The 13,987-nt window shown below is 46.2% G+C and overlaps 1 protein-coding gene across 2 annotated transcripts in view; it reads right to left on the bottom strand.

Moving 5' to 3' along the window:
- Nucleotides 1-3,267, bottom strand: part of PINX1 (PIN2 (TERF1) interacting telomerase inhibitor 1) — a 57,795-nt gene extending 54,528 nt beyond the window's left edge. Inside the window, exon 1 of one of the 2 annotated variants that reach the window (XM_068678904.1) lies at nt 3,120-3,267. In XM_068678904.1, the coding sequence (XP_068535005.1) occupies nt 3,120-3,138 (19 nt within the window). In that variant the 5' untranslated portion in view covers nt 3,139-3,267. Of the gene's footprint in view, nt 1-787; nt 1,267-3,119 lie in introns of those variants that run through there. The other variant, XM_068678905.1, reaches the window with a different exon arrangement.
- Between the last annotated feature and the right edge of the window lie 10,720 nt (nt 3,268-13,987).

The raw sequence follows: 13,987 nt of genomic DNA, 5'->3' as shown, positions 1-13,987 counted from the left end.
GGCCCTTTCATAATCAGGAAGTCATCTCTCCCAAAAACGCAACGCTTCGGATTTGGGACAGAGGGAGAGAATCTTATGGGCACGTTCAGTTCATTTTCTGCCCAGTCTTGGTTCTTTTTTTTAAAGAATTAACATCATCAGAGCGCAGGATGCTGGTTGGTTTTTAACAGGCTTCTGAACCTTTGATGCTCAAAACGAGTGCCCCACAAAAAAAGTCACAAAAAAATCATAAAAATCCCCAACAGTCCATAAAAAAGAGATTTTTACGGTATGTTAATGACTTAGTGCTGCGAGAGGAATCCTAAAGCACTCATTGATTTCCCTTCTCTACACCAAAACAACAATCTCTTTCCACCAGGCAGCAACATCCCCTACAAACCCTGTCTGTGCTGCCACCAGAAGCTGAAAAACGCCACCATGGACTGTGATTTTAGACAGACCCCAGCAAATTCAGGTTCCCTCCTGAATTCCTTAGGGATTTGGGACAATTAGCACGTTTTGCCTTCTTCCTTCACCCAAGATGCACACGACCTTCAAGAACTCAAGTTTCTGGGAGTTTATGGGGCAGAATGACTTTTAAATTAAGGTATCAAGCTGGCAGCAAAAACCAAGTCCTTCAAAAACTGGGAACATTTTTGCTGTTGCTGTCAGTGAAACATTAAGGACAGACAGGGCAACACAAAGGCCACTAAAAAGAAGCAATTTAGAAGAGAATATAATGCTGCCCGTGCCTTTTTTTTACATCTTGCTCTAACAGTGTGCTGTCAGATACTTTCAGCGTGCTCACCCTCTGTTACGCTGTCCATAGTTTCCCGGGTGATGGCTTTGCAAATCCCAAGAACTGAAATTCACCACAATTCTTGCGGTTGTAAAGCCCCTGTGTGTATTTAAGGATTTGTCTACACGGCAGAGGTAATCCGTGTCGAACGAACAGGGGAGTTTAAATTAACTTCCAAACCGAATTGTTTGATCTAGCTCAACTAATCCACTTTAAAAGCTGACTTCTTGTAATTCTCCCGAGTGCCTCCCCATTCAGAAGCCCTCAGATGTTTTACTCCCAGGAGGACCCCGCTAACAAAACCCAAGGGCACCTCCTATGAGAGATTTCTCACGTTGAAACATTACGAGGCCTTCCTTTTCCCAGCAGCTTCACCCCAAGTATTTCAAATTTCTTAATTACCATTACGGATTACTCCTCACTCTTCTGCCAGGTTAATGCACTCCTTTTCATACATGGCAAGCCATCCGTATACTTTCAAGAAGTATAAATCACATCAGAAATGTCTGTTCACCAATTCTTAAAGAGCAAGGAAAGAACCAACCTGCTATCTTCTACCTAAAACAAAAAAGAGCTCGGAAGGCAACAGCGATGTCCTGCTCTCATGAGAAACTGCAAAGCAATTCTGGGTGAGCAGCACCATCCAGTGGAGAAACGGGTCATTTCTTTAGGTACTTCGGATACTCTGTGGAAAAAGATCAGTTCCTAAACCCTTCTACCAGGGCTAAGCCACTGCTGGGTGCCCCCAGATGGTGTTAACGCAGGAAATAACAAATGGGTGAAGTTTCTCCAGTGAGCAGGAAAAAAAGATATAGCCCACAAAAGGGATTTAATTTTTAATCCAAGCCACAAAACTCATCAGCACGCACTTTTAATTTTCCAAACCGACAGCACTAAGCTAATTAATCACAGCTTATTAAAAATCCAAGTCAAAAGCAAGCAAGAACCAAAAGCTGACTTGTCTGCCACTTTGGCAATGGCTACATTTTTTAAGTTCAAACTACTCGATAGCAGAACAATTGAGTCCATCCATTCCCAGTTTAGCTCACAGCATCACAGAGGCTACACAAACCTCTCAAAATCGTCTCCTTCAACCCCCTGCTCAAGCAGGTGGCCTCAGATCACGTTCAGGTGGGGTTTCAGCACCTCAGTGTTCAGTACTTTCTGTGTTTGCCCACCTGGGAACTCCTGAGGTTTCAGTTTGTGCCCACTGCTTCTTGTCCTGCCACTGGGACCACCGAGAAGTTATTTCAAGGCCCTGCAATGCGTTGCTGTAGTAAAACCAATCAACTCAACTCTCTTTTGGATTAAAATTAATAACAACAGCTGAACTTGGTCTGGCACTAGAAACAAAGTGTGCATCTGTATAATTTGGCTTTACAACTATAACTTCAGCTGAAGGTGAGGAACAAAAACAAGCCCTCAAAGGTGGAGTTTCAACAACCAGATTTGGTTTTTGCAGTAACTGATTTCAGAATTTACTACACAGAGAAGCTACCCTAAGAGCATTACATTACTGAACTGGGAGCAGCCAAATAAAATTCTGAAAAATAGCACCAACAAAGCTTACATCTAAAATAATCTATAAATTATCTATTACAGTTTATTTTCAACTTGTAAAAAGTTGAAAACACCTGTATTTTCCAGTGGGAAACAGCCTTTTTTTTTTTTTTTTTTCTAATTAGGCACTATATTGAAATCCACCTTTCCCACAGTCAAGCAAATTTATTACACCTCGTGCTCTCACATTAATGGTGTCCTGACACCACAAAGCTTAACTTGAACCACGTAAGGAGACTTACAATCATCATATATGAGCCCTGCCCCACAGAAGCCTGCAGCTGAAAGTTTATTGTTTTCACTTGCACGTGGTTTCAGTTTGCTAGTAAAGCCTACTTTGCAGAGATACTCCTTGAACTTAGAAGTGAAGAGAGCAACAATTAGCAGCTTCTGAAAAATAAATCCTTGGAGCTGCTACGCCTGCAGCAGAGGAGGCTCCGGGGGAGCTCCCCCATGGCCGTCAGTACCCGCAGGGAGGTGCGGAGAGGCCGGAGCCGGGCTCTGCTCAGCGCTGCCCAGGGCCAGGCCCAGAGGCCCCGGGCCCAGCCTGGAGCCCCGGCGGCTCCCCCTGCCCCTCAGGCAGCACCGCTGGGCCCAGGGGTGCCGGAGCCCTGGCACAGGCTGCCCCGAGAGGGCTACAACTGAGGGCAACCCATGCCCGGAATCCCCTCAGACACCCACGAAGGGGCCCAGCGGGGCCTGAGGAGCCCCAGCAGCGGCCGCCCCCGCCCCGTGAGGAGCCCCCCTCAGCCCCCCGCCGCCCGCCCGGAGCCGCACTCACGCTCCGCCAGCATCGCCATCTTGGGGGCCTCTCTCCAGCTCCCGCCGCGGGGCCTTCAGAGCTCTCGGGCAGCGAGCGGGGCATCTTGAGAGAACGCCTGATGGACAAGCCGAAATTTAGCAGAGCGTAGGCGTCTTCGCAAGATAAATATAATTTCTAAAACGTAAAAAATATTTAAAAAATATGAAATTAATTTATATTCCCTCTACGCGCTATTTTTCGGGGTTTTGTGTCAGATGTTGGGAAGGCGTTTGCTGAGACAGCCGCAAAATTCAGAGGGAGGGGAGGGGGCGGGAACGGCGGCTGCCTCCTCAGGGAGCCCCTCAGGGGGCGCCGCCGCCATTTTGTGCCCGCCCCTGGCAGCGGCCGGCGCTGCGCGGGGCCCGTGAGGGGCTGTGGGGAGCGAGGTGCGGGGCTGTCCCCGCGGTGAATAAAGGGCTACAAACCTCCCCGTGCTGTGTCCGTGTCTGTGTAGTGGGCGGGGAGAGGGGGGCGAAGTGGTGGAGTCCCCGTCCCTGGGGGTGTTCAAGGAGAGGTTGGACGCGGGGCTTGGGGACAAGGTTTGGTGGTGACATTGGTGGTAGGGGGTGGCTGGGGCAGGTGGTCTTGGAGGGATTCTCAGTTTAATGATGCCTTGTGCACCCCTCTTTGCCCATCTACTTGCAATAAAGCTGAATTTGACGTGAATGTGTCACAAACAGCTCTTGCTGCACCCAGAGGTGCCTGGCAGTAGTGACTTGATGCCTGCTGAGGCAAGGCACGCATTTATTCTCCTTTTCTAAGTATCCCAGGATATTTAAAGATACTGCGATTAAGCCAAATCTTCCGTGCTGCAATATAAGCTCAGTGCTGCTTGTCTTACTTTCGATGTGGAAGAAAAAACAAACAAACAAAACCAAAAAAAAACACTCTTCAACAAACTTTCAGTATTTGAAGACTGAGCATGTACCTTGCCTGATCTTTACTTGCTGAACCAAATCACCCCTATTTAGCAATCTTTTTCCTGTAGGTCATGTTTTAGTCCTCTGGTCATTCGCATTATCTGTTTTTTTTTTTTTTTTTGTTTGTTTGGTTTTTTTTTTTTTTTTTAGCCACTTTTTGGGTGTTTCTTGTCTTCTTCGAAGCATAGCAGCCAAAAGAAGGACATGGCGAAGCTACCAAATTCTTCAGTTCTTCAGGGCTGTGCAACATCAGGGGTTATACTCTGTGTTCGTGCAGGGGATTAATCTTGTATTTTGCCCTTACTGAATCGATACTTAAGACTGTGTTTCCATTTTGTTGTGTTCTGAATTGCAGGCCTGTTCCTGAGTGTCCCTGGTATCTCTTTCTCAGCTTGGAGTCACCTGGAAGTGTCATAAATGTACTCTGTAATTTAAGTCAGGTCATTAATGAGAGTATTGAGCCCTACCAGGCTCAATAGTCCTAGCAGACTGCCCACAACTCTCTTTCTTCATCCATCCATCCATCCTTCCCTTTGGATGACGACTGGATTACAGCTCCCCCAGTTCAGCTTTTCAAATTTGTTTGCTTTATCATTTAGACTGCATTTCTTGTGAGAAATTTCACATTACTTGTGAGAACATTGTGCAAAACAGTTTCCGAAGATCTTAAGGACAAAGAAAATAAGAATGATAATTGTGTTTTCTTCTATCTGTTATACCCATTCTTCTGTCAGTCAGCAGTCAGCATGATATGATAGAGCTTGTTCTTGACAAATCTATAAACCTACAGAGAGCTTGTTGATTTTTTTTTCCCCAATAGTTTGTATTCAGTTTCTATTAAATTAATTGCACTGACTGCCCCAGTTCCTCCTTTAAAACAGGGCATTAAGTTAGTCCTTTCATACCCTTCTAAGCCTATACGTAGCCTTCAGAAATTCTCACAGCACATGCTCTCACCAGACTATTTTTGCCATTTCTCTAAGTAATTTCCAGTCATGCTCATCAGGCTCGACTGACCGGAAAACAAATACTTTCCAGTCCTTCATTACCTGGGACAGAGATCTTTTGCATCTCATGTTAATGATGTTAGCCACTTGATTGCATCTAATCCATTTAGTGAGACTGAGTGAAGAATCACCCTCATTTCCTCTTTGCTGTGTAGTGGATCAGCCTTGCCTTTAGTCTTTCTCTTATGCCTGCTGCATTAAAGTTACGCAGCTGCTGGTTATATCTCATTCAGTGCCTTGGCTTTCCTCGTTTTGTCTCTTATGCTCATATATATATATATATATATATGTACTTTGAATAAGTTGGCCTTAAATCTTGTGTCCTGGTTTACAGCTGGGTATTACATACTGATGAGCTTAGTAGCATTAGGTTAAGGAATAACTGTCTTTAATTCATAAACCAGGCTGCTGAGAGTCTGGCTGGTCATTTTGAGCTTACTGGGGTCTATCCAAAATCTATTAATTCAATTTGGCTCCTCTACTGTCCCACCTTAGGAAGAAGAACCATCGTCTGCACCTGGAAATAACCAGGTTTGTAGCAGCTGTCATGGTTTGGGTTGAAATAGTTAATTTTCTTCATAGGTGCTTGTATGATGCTGTGTTTTGGATTTTTGATGAAAATGGTGGTGATAACACACTGATGAGTTTATTTGTTGCAGAGCAGTGCTTACACAGTGCCAAGGACTGTTCAGACCCTCGTGCTGCCCTGCCAGAAAGGAGGCTGGGGACACACCAGGAGCTGGGAGGGGACACAGCCAGGACAAGTGACCCAAACTGACCAAAGGGATGTCCCATCCCTTATGGCATCATGCTCAGCAATAAAAGCTGGAGTACTGGAGGAGGAAGCGGGGATGTTCAGAGTGATGGTGGTTGTCTTCCCAAGAAACCATTACAGTGTGTGATGAGCCCTGCTTTGCTGGGAGTGGCTGAACACCTGCCTGCCGATGGGAAGCAGTGAGTGGATTCCTTGTTTTGCTTTGCTTGTGTGAGTGGCTTTTTCTTTACCTGGTAAACTGTACTTATCACAACCTGTGAGTTCTTACGCTTTTACATTTCCTATTCTCTCCCCCATCCCACCTGGGGAGAATGAGTGAGTGGCTGTGTGCTACTTCACTGCCTGCCAGGTTAAACCACAGTAGGAACTTTCAAGATTTTTTTCACTTACAGTTTTCCACCAGGAGGAAATCTGTAAATATCAGAATCAACAGTGGAGACCCTTTTTTATTTTTTACTCCTGTCCTCACAGATTTCATATACACCGGAGATCTGTTTGGACGGTCTAGGACAGGATCCACCTCACCTCTCTTAACTGGATACTTAAACAAAAGGGGCATTTTTAAGTCCATGGGCCCTGATGGGATGCACACATGAGTGCTGAGAGAGATGGCAGGTGTAATTTCGAGCCCACCCTCTCTATAATTTTTTGGTCCATTTGTGGCAACTGGGAGACATGCCCAAAGGAGGAAAGCAATGTCAATCCTATCTTCAAGAAGGGCAAAAAGGAGGAGCTGAGGAACTACAAGGTAGGTCAACTTCACCTCAATCCCTCAGAAGGTGCTGGAACATCTCATCCTGGAAACCATTTCTAGGCTCAGGAAGGAGAAGAAAATCGTCAGCATGGATTCAACAAAGGGAAGTTTTGGGAAGTGGCAACACTTCTATAATGAAATCCCCAGCCTGATGGGTGAGGAGGGGAGCAGTGGGGGTCCTGGGGGGCACTGAGGTGAATGTGAGCCAGCGATGGGCCCTTGGGCAAAAAGGGGGGGGGGGGTCTTTTTCTAACCCTAACCATGCTGTGATTCTGTGTGATTCTGTACAGAACACGTCTGAAACCTGAATTCCTGGTGCCCATCTGTCTTCCAACACAGAGGGAATTTAGATACCCAGCTGATTTTCTGGGTAGCGCAAGCTGAATCTCATTAACACTGTTCTTTTCCTAATTTATGATTCTGCTAGTTCTCAAAAGTTATCTCCCACCTAGTTATCTTCCTTCTGGTGCTCCCAGGTCACCCCCAGGATCCCTCGTATTCATCACCACTCAGGATACTTTCACCAGTGGCCACTGTTCGATTATCATCCGGATCTGAGGCAGGTGACGTATCCTCACCTCCGCCACCCTTCTACCTGATTTTCCTGACCAAAGTATTCCTCTTCACAGTAATGGCCACTTCTATGGATCATGTTAAAGCAATTAAATTCTTGTGTCATCCATGTATTTAGTGATCAAACCTAACTTCTACTTGTACGAGCTGTTTCACACCAGCCAAATCGTGCTGCTTCCATTTTTCAGTCTGAAGAGACGTAATTCTCCTAGCTTTTAGAACTATTACACCAGAAAACTGCTGTAATATTTGATCGCCCCAGTAGATAGCAGCATTACACACATCTGAGTGAGCTTCACAGTGCTCTGAAGGCATCACTTACGGTGGAAGACTGGAATTAATTCCTGTCAAAGGATGCCTTGAGGTTGAGGTTTGTTGCTTGTTTGTTTTTAAAACAATATTTAACTGCATCAGAGCACTGCTGCTTCCGGAACTGCCTGCTTATTCCCCTGCTTGCAAAGAATCACAGCTGAACGAGACCATACCTGCTTTGGTTATTGCTGCCTGTATTTAAATTGCAGTAGGCTCAAGGTCAACGTCCAGGTTGTTCTGCACAGAAGTAGACAAAGGTAACACAAATTAGTAGCTTAAGGTTCTGATCCTAAAAACATTTAAGCACATGAACAAGCACAGGGGCAGTGGAATTAGACAGTACACACCGAAGGGGAAGATCTCATTCAGAGGCAATTACTGTATTTCACTGTATTACTTTATTAACTGAGTGAAAGCTGACCTCACAGAAAAGGAAAATATATGTAAGTGTATATGTTTTCTTCCAAGAGGAAGCACAGCTGATACGGGTGATTATAGCCCTCTGTAATATATAAATATCCTGAAATTCTATTTTCAGTGTGCCTGGAGTGGTTGAAGTGTAGCTCTTCTCTGAAAAAGCAATAAATATGCCTGGCGGGCATTACGTTCACAGCTCTCCAGTGATTCCTCCCAAGGGCCTGACTTGAAAAGAGGTGTTTCCCAACAGCCAGCCCTGCACAGATCATTTTGGGCTCAGAGATTTGAGCAGGATATTTCCCCCCTGGCACATCCGTATTGATCGCACAGTGGCTGCAGCCTGCGCCGTGCTGTCAGCATCAGCTCCCAAGTCCCCACGGGCTTCGGGGAGTTCCTTTGATGCCACTCTCAGGTTGAAGTGCCTGGGTCTTAGGGAGAGATCCAGCTGGGATGAACAGAGCCAGCAATACCGAAAAAAAATTGAATGAGCAGATAAATGGAGGCAGGTTGCGAGCACATCTGAGCCTGGTTCGTGCCTTGATGGTCCTGTTCCATCTAGAAGAGACCCTTGGAAGGAAGGAACAGGGACATTTCCCAGCTAACGACCAGTTTTGTGCCCCACATAAGGGCACAGAAGGGCAGCCACGATCACCCTGATGCCACAGAGCTCTACTCCAGTGTAGAGGACACCAGGGTGGAGTCCACAAACATGTTGTAACCCCCCTGGAGTTGATGTGGGGGGAACAGGCACATGCAGGTGGGGTTTGTGTCCCCTAACACTAGATGCCTGCAAGAGACAGCTAGACCTGAATGCATTGTTGTGTGTTCAAATGGAGAAGAACCAGCACAAGTCAAAACATCCTTTTATTTTTATTTTATTTTATTTTTATTTTTACGCCCTATTCAAATGCCCCATCAAAAAGGGAGATGTGAGGAGGGAGAGGAGAGACAGACAGGAAAAGAAAAAAGAAAAAAAAAAAGGGAAGAAAAAAAAAGAGAGAAGTGGCAAAAAAAAAAAAAAATAAAGAGGGGGGAGAAAAAGCAAATAAAGAAATAGGATGTGAATCCTGGCTGTGCAACAGGTCATTTGTGAGGCAAATCAGCCTCTGTTGTGTGATAATGGCCTGAGGGCAGGCTGGAAATGCTTATTGAGCGAGTCCTGGGAGAGGTGTGATGGAAGCACTGGGGACAAGGACTGCCTGGAGACCTTAAAACGAAAAGACAGGTTTGATTTAGGACGATGATTGGAGCGAACACGCGGATTAGAGGTGAGCTCTGGTAGGAAGCTGTATTAGCGGGGAGGAGAAGCCGCCCAGCGAGCGCCAGGCAGGGAGCGAGAGATTAACAACGTCTGACCCGCGGAGCAAAAGATGTCAGAGCGAGTGCCTGCAGCCAGGAGATGAGGGGTTCAAAGAGCAGCCACTGGGGCAGGCGAGGAGCAGGAACAAGCTCGGGGCGAGGGGGTGATGCTGCTGGAAACGCCGCCAGCGAAGAAGAGCTCGGCAGCGGTTTGCAGTGCTGGCGAGGGAACACAGGAGGGAGCGTGGGCAAAGGAGGCAGCAGGCAGAAATCCTGATATTTTCCTTTCTGTTCCATGAGCTCAGCGTGGTTTTGTAATTATTGGCGTTGCTGTGATTTCGTCAAGATGGACTGTATGGGATGTGAGGCCGTAGTGGTGTTGTAGGCAGTCTGTAACCCAAAGAAAGGAGAGTAGGGAGCAGGTAAAAGAGCAGCAATGGCAATAAACCCATAAGAACTGGTGTCAGGGGATCAAAGGATCTGTGTCTTCCTTGTTTTAGTCTTTCTCCAAATCCTGAGCAAATATTCAGTGCAATTTTACAATACAGATTCAAGGATAGGAAGAGAGGGCTGATGTGTCCACTTGGAGGTTCGTAACTTGGCTACAGATCAGCCCGAAAATCTTGAGAAATGTCACAAAACAGCCTTTGAATCACTAATCCTTCCTGTGGGAGGAGGACAGTGGTGGACCATGGAATCATGGATGAGTTACCTCGACTCCATCCCCTGGGAAAACGCTGCAGCTCTTACACAAACAGTTCAATATTTGGCCACTGGAGGACAACGGAGTGATGAAGAACCACCTACACAGCTTGCTGGGAACAATTCGCATCAAACCAACCTCGTATTTGCCTCTGAACCAGGAATCTGGCCTTGGTGACTCAGGTAACAAGGTTCTTCACCTACCCAAGAGCCACAGATGCATGGCCCACACCTCAGCACCGAGGGCATGGGGAATTTGGGGAGCCATACACAGAGGGAAGGAGACTGGCTCCACGGTGGAATGGGTCTGGGCTGAAAATCCAGACATGTGGCAGGGTCCCAAGGTGACACGGGGGTATCAGATCCTGGCAGGTGACATCTTCCCCCAACCAAGGACTTGGATAACCCAGCAGCCTCCACATCAGACCCAGCTTGAGGTTGATCACATACAAAAACTCCCAGATGGGACTTGCTCTTGGCCTTTCTGCAGACTATCTGCAACACAAAGTACCCCAGGTTGAGTACTTCTAGGGGAAAAAAATAAAAATTAAAAGGTCTTAAAAAAGACTTTCAGCACCATCCCACGTGCAGACTTACGTTCCAGACAGCATCCCCATAGCACGGGAGCACAACGTGTCTAGTCAGTTCTTGGTGAGCAACCTGGTGTGGGACAGACCATCTGCTGATGTACCACGCACAGAAGGGCTGCACACAGCGTGGAAGGCAGGATCAAAATTCAACTGATCGCTTTGGAGTGGAGGAATAGCCTGAAAAAGGATGAGCTAGCAAGTGGGAGGATAAGGCTGAAGCCTGGGAAGTATCACAGGCGTGGAGACATGGAGAGGGAAACGAAGGAGGAAGGAGGAGGGGTAATGGGTAATTAATGAAATGAGGACCTGCAGAAAAATGGTGGTTCTTGGTTCTTTCTGGACCACGTTATCTGTGACAAAAGGGGATGATTGCTCCTCTTAGGGATGGAGAAGCCATAGCGGCAGCACCATGCCTGTGTCTGGCCACAGTAAATTAGGGATGAACTGGAGGTGGGGCACAAGGAGGTGGTTAAAGAAGGGAGTCTGAGGCAGAGCTTGGAGGAACTGGGCTTGTTTGGTCTAGAAATTAAATGCATGCAGGAGCTCCAGTGCAGGCAAAGGAGCTGGGGTGGCTTCCAAAGGCTCCCCCAGTTCCCACATCTCCCTGTCTATCACTTCGTGAATTCATTTAGGAAGCTCCCTCAGAGCCCATCTTTCCTCAGGTCTGATGCAGTGTCTTAGCCACAAAACCAACCCTAGGCTATTTGCTCTTCTGCAAAGTGCAGTTTCCTCCGCAAATTAAAACGTCCCATTTAAAACACTCCCTTGCTTTGCTCAAAATGAGATTGGAAAGGAAAAAATAAAAGGATTTCCCACACGATGCTCATTCAGATTTCAACAGGAGCTCCCTTCCTTCATCGTTGGGGTTGTTGTGCTCATTTTTTGAGAAGCAGCAAATTTCGTTTGCACAAGACATTTGCTTCCAGCCACGTTCAAGTGTTCTTTGCCATGCACGTGAGATGAGAAGCAAATAATATTTTTCTAGAGGTGAGAATTGCTCCTCTGGTCAGGAAGGGAGGAAAGGACCAGGTGAGAAGCACTGAAGCCAATGTCTCAGTTCAGCATGATCCAAACAAAATATCCAAAATGGAACTGCTGAAATAAAAAGATAAATGTCTCCTGCCCCAGATATCAAATGCTTTTAGGTTCACAAATGGTAGCAAGGAAAGTTCATCGCTTTCCGTGAGGAGGAGGAAATGCCAGACCCAGTAGAGCATGTTTGACATATTACTCATGAGGAATTGTATGCCAAGGCCTAGTCAAAATCCAGTAGCAGAAAAGAGGGGTCAGCAGTTGAAAAAAATTAAAAAAAAAAAAAAAGCACCCAAGCACCCAAAACAAATAGATCTGCAATAGTTTTTAACTGGTTTAATGTCCCTAGTTTACAGCCCATTTTATTCATTAGCCCTGGCTGTCTGTGACGCTCTCCTGGCAGGACCGAGGTTACTTCTGAAGATTTCAGCCCCAACACTGCTCACAGTCTCAGCAGGGGTCAGCTCTGCAAACACAGCAAATTAGATTTAGGGCTTTTGAACAGAAATAAAGAGGGAAACCTACGAGGACATCACTCGCTTTTCAAAGCGTAGCTATGCTGTTGAGACTGACCCACTACTGTCATTTCGGGGCTGTTTGAGTAACCGCTGGAAACGAAAATAGCACTAAACATAGCCAGCACAGGATCATTAGCTCCTTAATTGCACGTTGGTTTTCCTTTCTCTCATTTACACGCTCCACTTTGTCCTGTGATCTCGGCACTGGCATTGACTGGGGGCTGCCAGGAGCTGCCCAGGGCTAGGGGACATCTATGGGACCTTCTCTTCGTGTCCTTCTCTTTTTTGAAGACTGGGATAATGGGGTCCTCTACTATAATGGAGACAAGCAGTGAGGAAAACAAAATATTGGGACAACAGGGCGGGAAGTAGCAGCATCTGAAGTGCTCAGAGCTTGTCCTGGTCCACGAAATCCAGGGGCACCCTCTCCAGCTAAGCAGACATCCACACAGCCCACGTTACAGCAGTGTTCATGCTTTTAGGGATGTCTTGAGGTTTAAATCCTATTCAACAGCTGTGGCTGAGTAATATATTCATATATTAATATATTCCATGGAAATGGGTCTGGACCGAAGGGTTTCTACACAGAGGTGACCCTCTGGGCTGGGGAAGGCAGTGGATGCATGCAGGATGTTTCCTGCTGCAAGAGGCAGTCTTTCTTCTCCCTGTCCTGATTGTGTGAGTGGGGGTGAGCAGTCCCTGTGTGAATTGGTTCAGCTGAGAGTGTCCATATGGGAACCGCACCATTGCCCAAGGACACGGAGGTTCAGGTTGGAAATGAGGAGACATTTCTGCTCAGAAAGAGCAGTCAGGCACTGGGACGGGTTGCCCAGGGAGGTGGTGGAGTCACCGTCCCTGGGGGTGTTGAAGGACAGATTGGGCGTGGTGCTTGGGGACATGGTTCAGTGGTGACATTGGTGGTAGGGGGATGGTTGGACCAGATGATCTTGGAGGGCTCTTCCAACCCTAATAATTCTATCATTCCCCAGCAACAGTGCACGCAAGTTATGCAGCATGGTTGTGCCACCCGCATCTGGGGGCTCCATGGAGAGGTCACATCACCCAGGGCCAGCAGCAGATAAATATATTTACAGCTGCATGCTAGTTTATGCTAAGCCTGGACCCTTCTTGCCCACACCAGGTCCTCTACTCGCTCAGACTACTGCATCCCATGGGTTGATGCAGCACCCATTTGGTTTTCATGGACCACCCTGCTAAAGGCACGTCCTGGTCTAAAAGAAACTCAGGATTCCCAGGGTCTGAGATGCTGCTTTTGGTTTCATGGGCTGTGTGTCCAGTAGTGTGGAGTAGAAAGGAAAGAATAAAGACACGGCACACCGCAGACATGTTATTAAAATGAACTGTTTATATTATCTCAGTTGAGTCAATACATTATAATGTATTAAAATGGAAAGGTACAAAATTGAAATAAATACTTTCTGATTCATGTATAAATCTTTTGTCAAGATGACATTTTGTTTGTGTTTTTTTTTTTTTTCATCAGTACATGTTTCAATAAAACATTTAAAATGACATTTAAAGTATCATTTAAAATATGGTTCATGGAAGAAAAGGTTGAAATCAAACAACTTTTGGCTTGTTTTGGCATGAGATCTTGACACAATCTGGGTTCCCCAAAACCACGTAAATGGTGGTAAAATATAAATGCTCAAACTTATTTAAAAAAATAAACAGGCTTTACAAAACCCTCTGATCCTTGACTTAGCCACTTTTCTGTATAGTCTGCACTTACGATATATACATTCATTATTGTCCAAGGGAAGACAGCCACTGACTTTCATTTAAAGAGCTTGGTGGAGAGGCCTAACAAACATTATGCAGCCGACTACAATTAACACGGTTTAAAAAATTCCTGACAGTGCAAAAAACAGCTCAGAAACCAAAGCGTACGAATGGGACGGGGGAAGAGGCAAGTGCACAAGTCCAG

The sequence above is a fragment of the Anas acuta genome, chromosome 3, assembly GCF_963932015.1.
Source record: "Anas acuta chromosome 3, bAnaAcu1.1, whole genome shotgun sequence".
Taxonomy (NCBI): Eukaryota; Metazoa; Chordata; class Aves; order Anseriformes; family Anatidae; genus Anas; species Anas acuta.
This window is presented reverse-complemented; position numbering and strand designations above follow the sequence as displayed.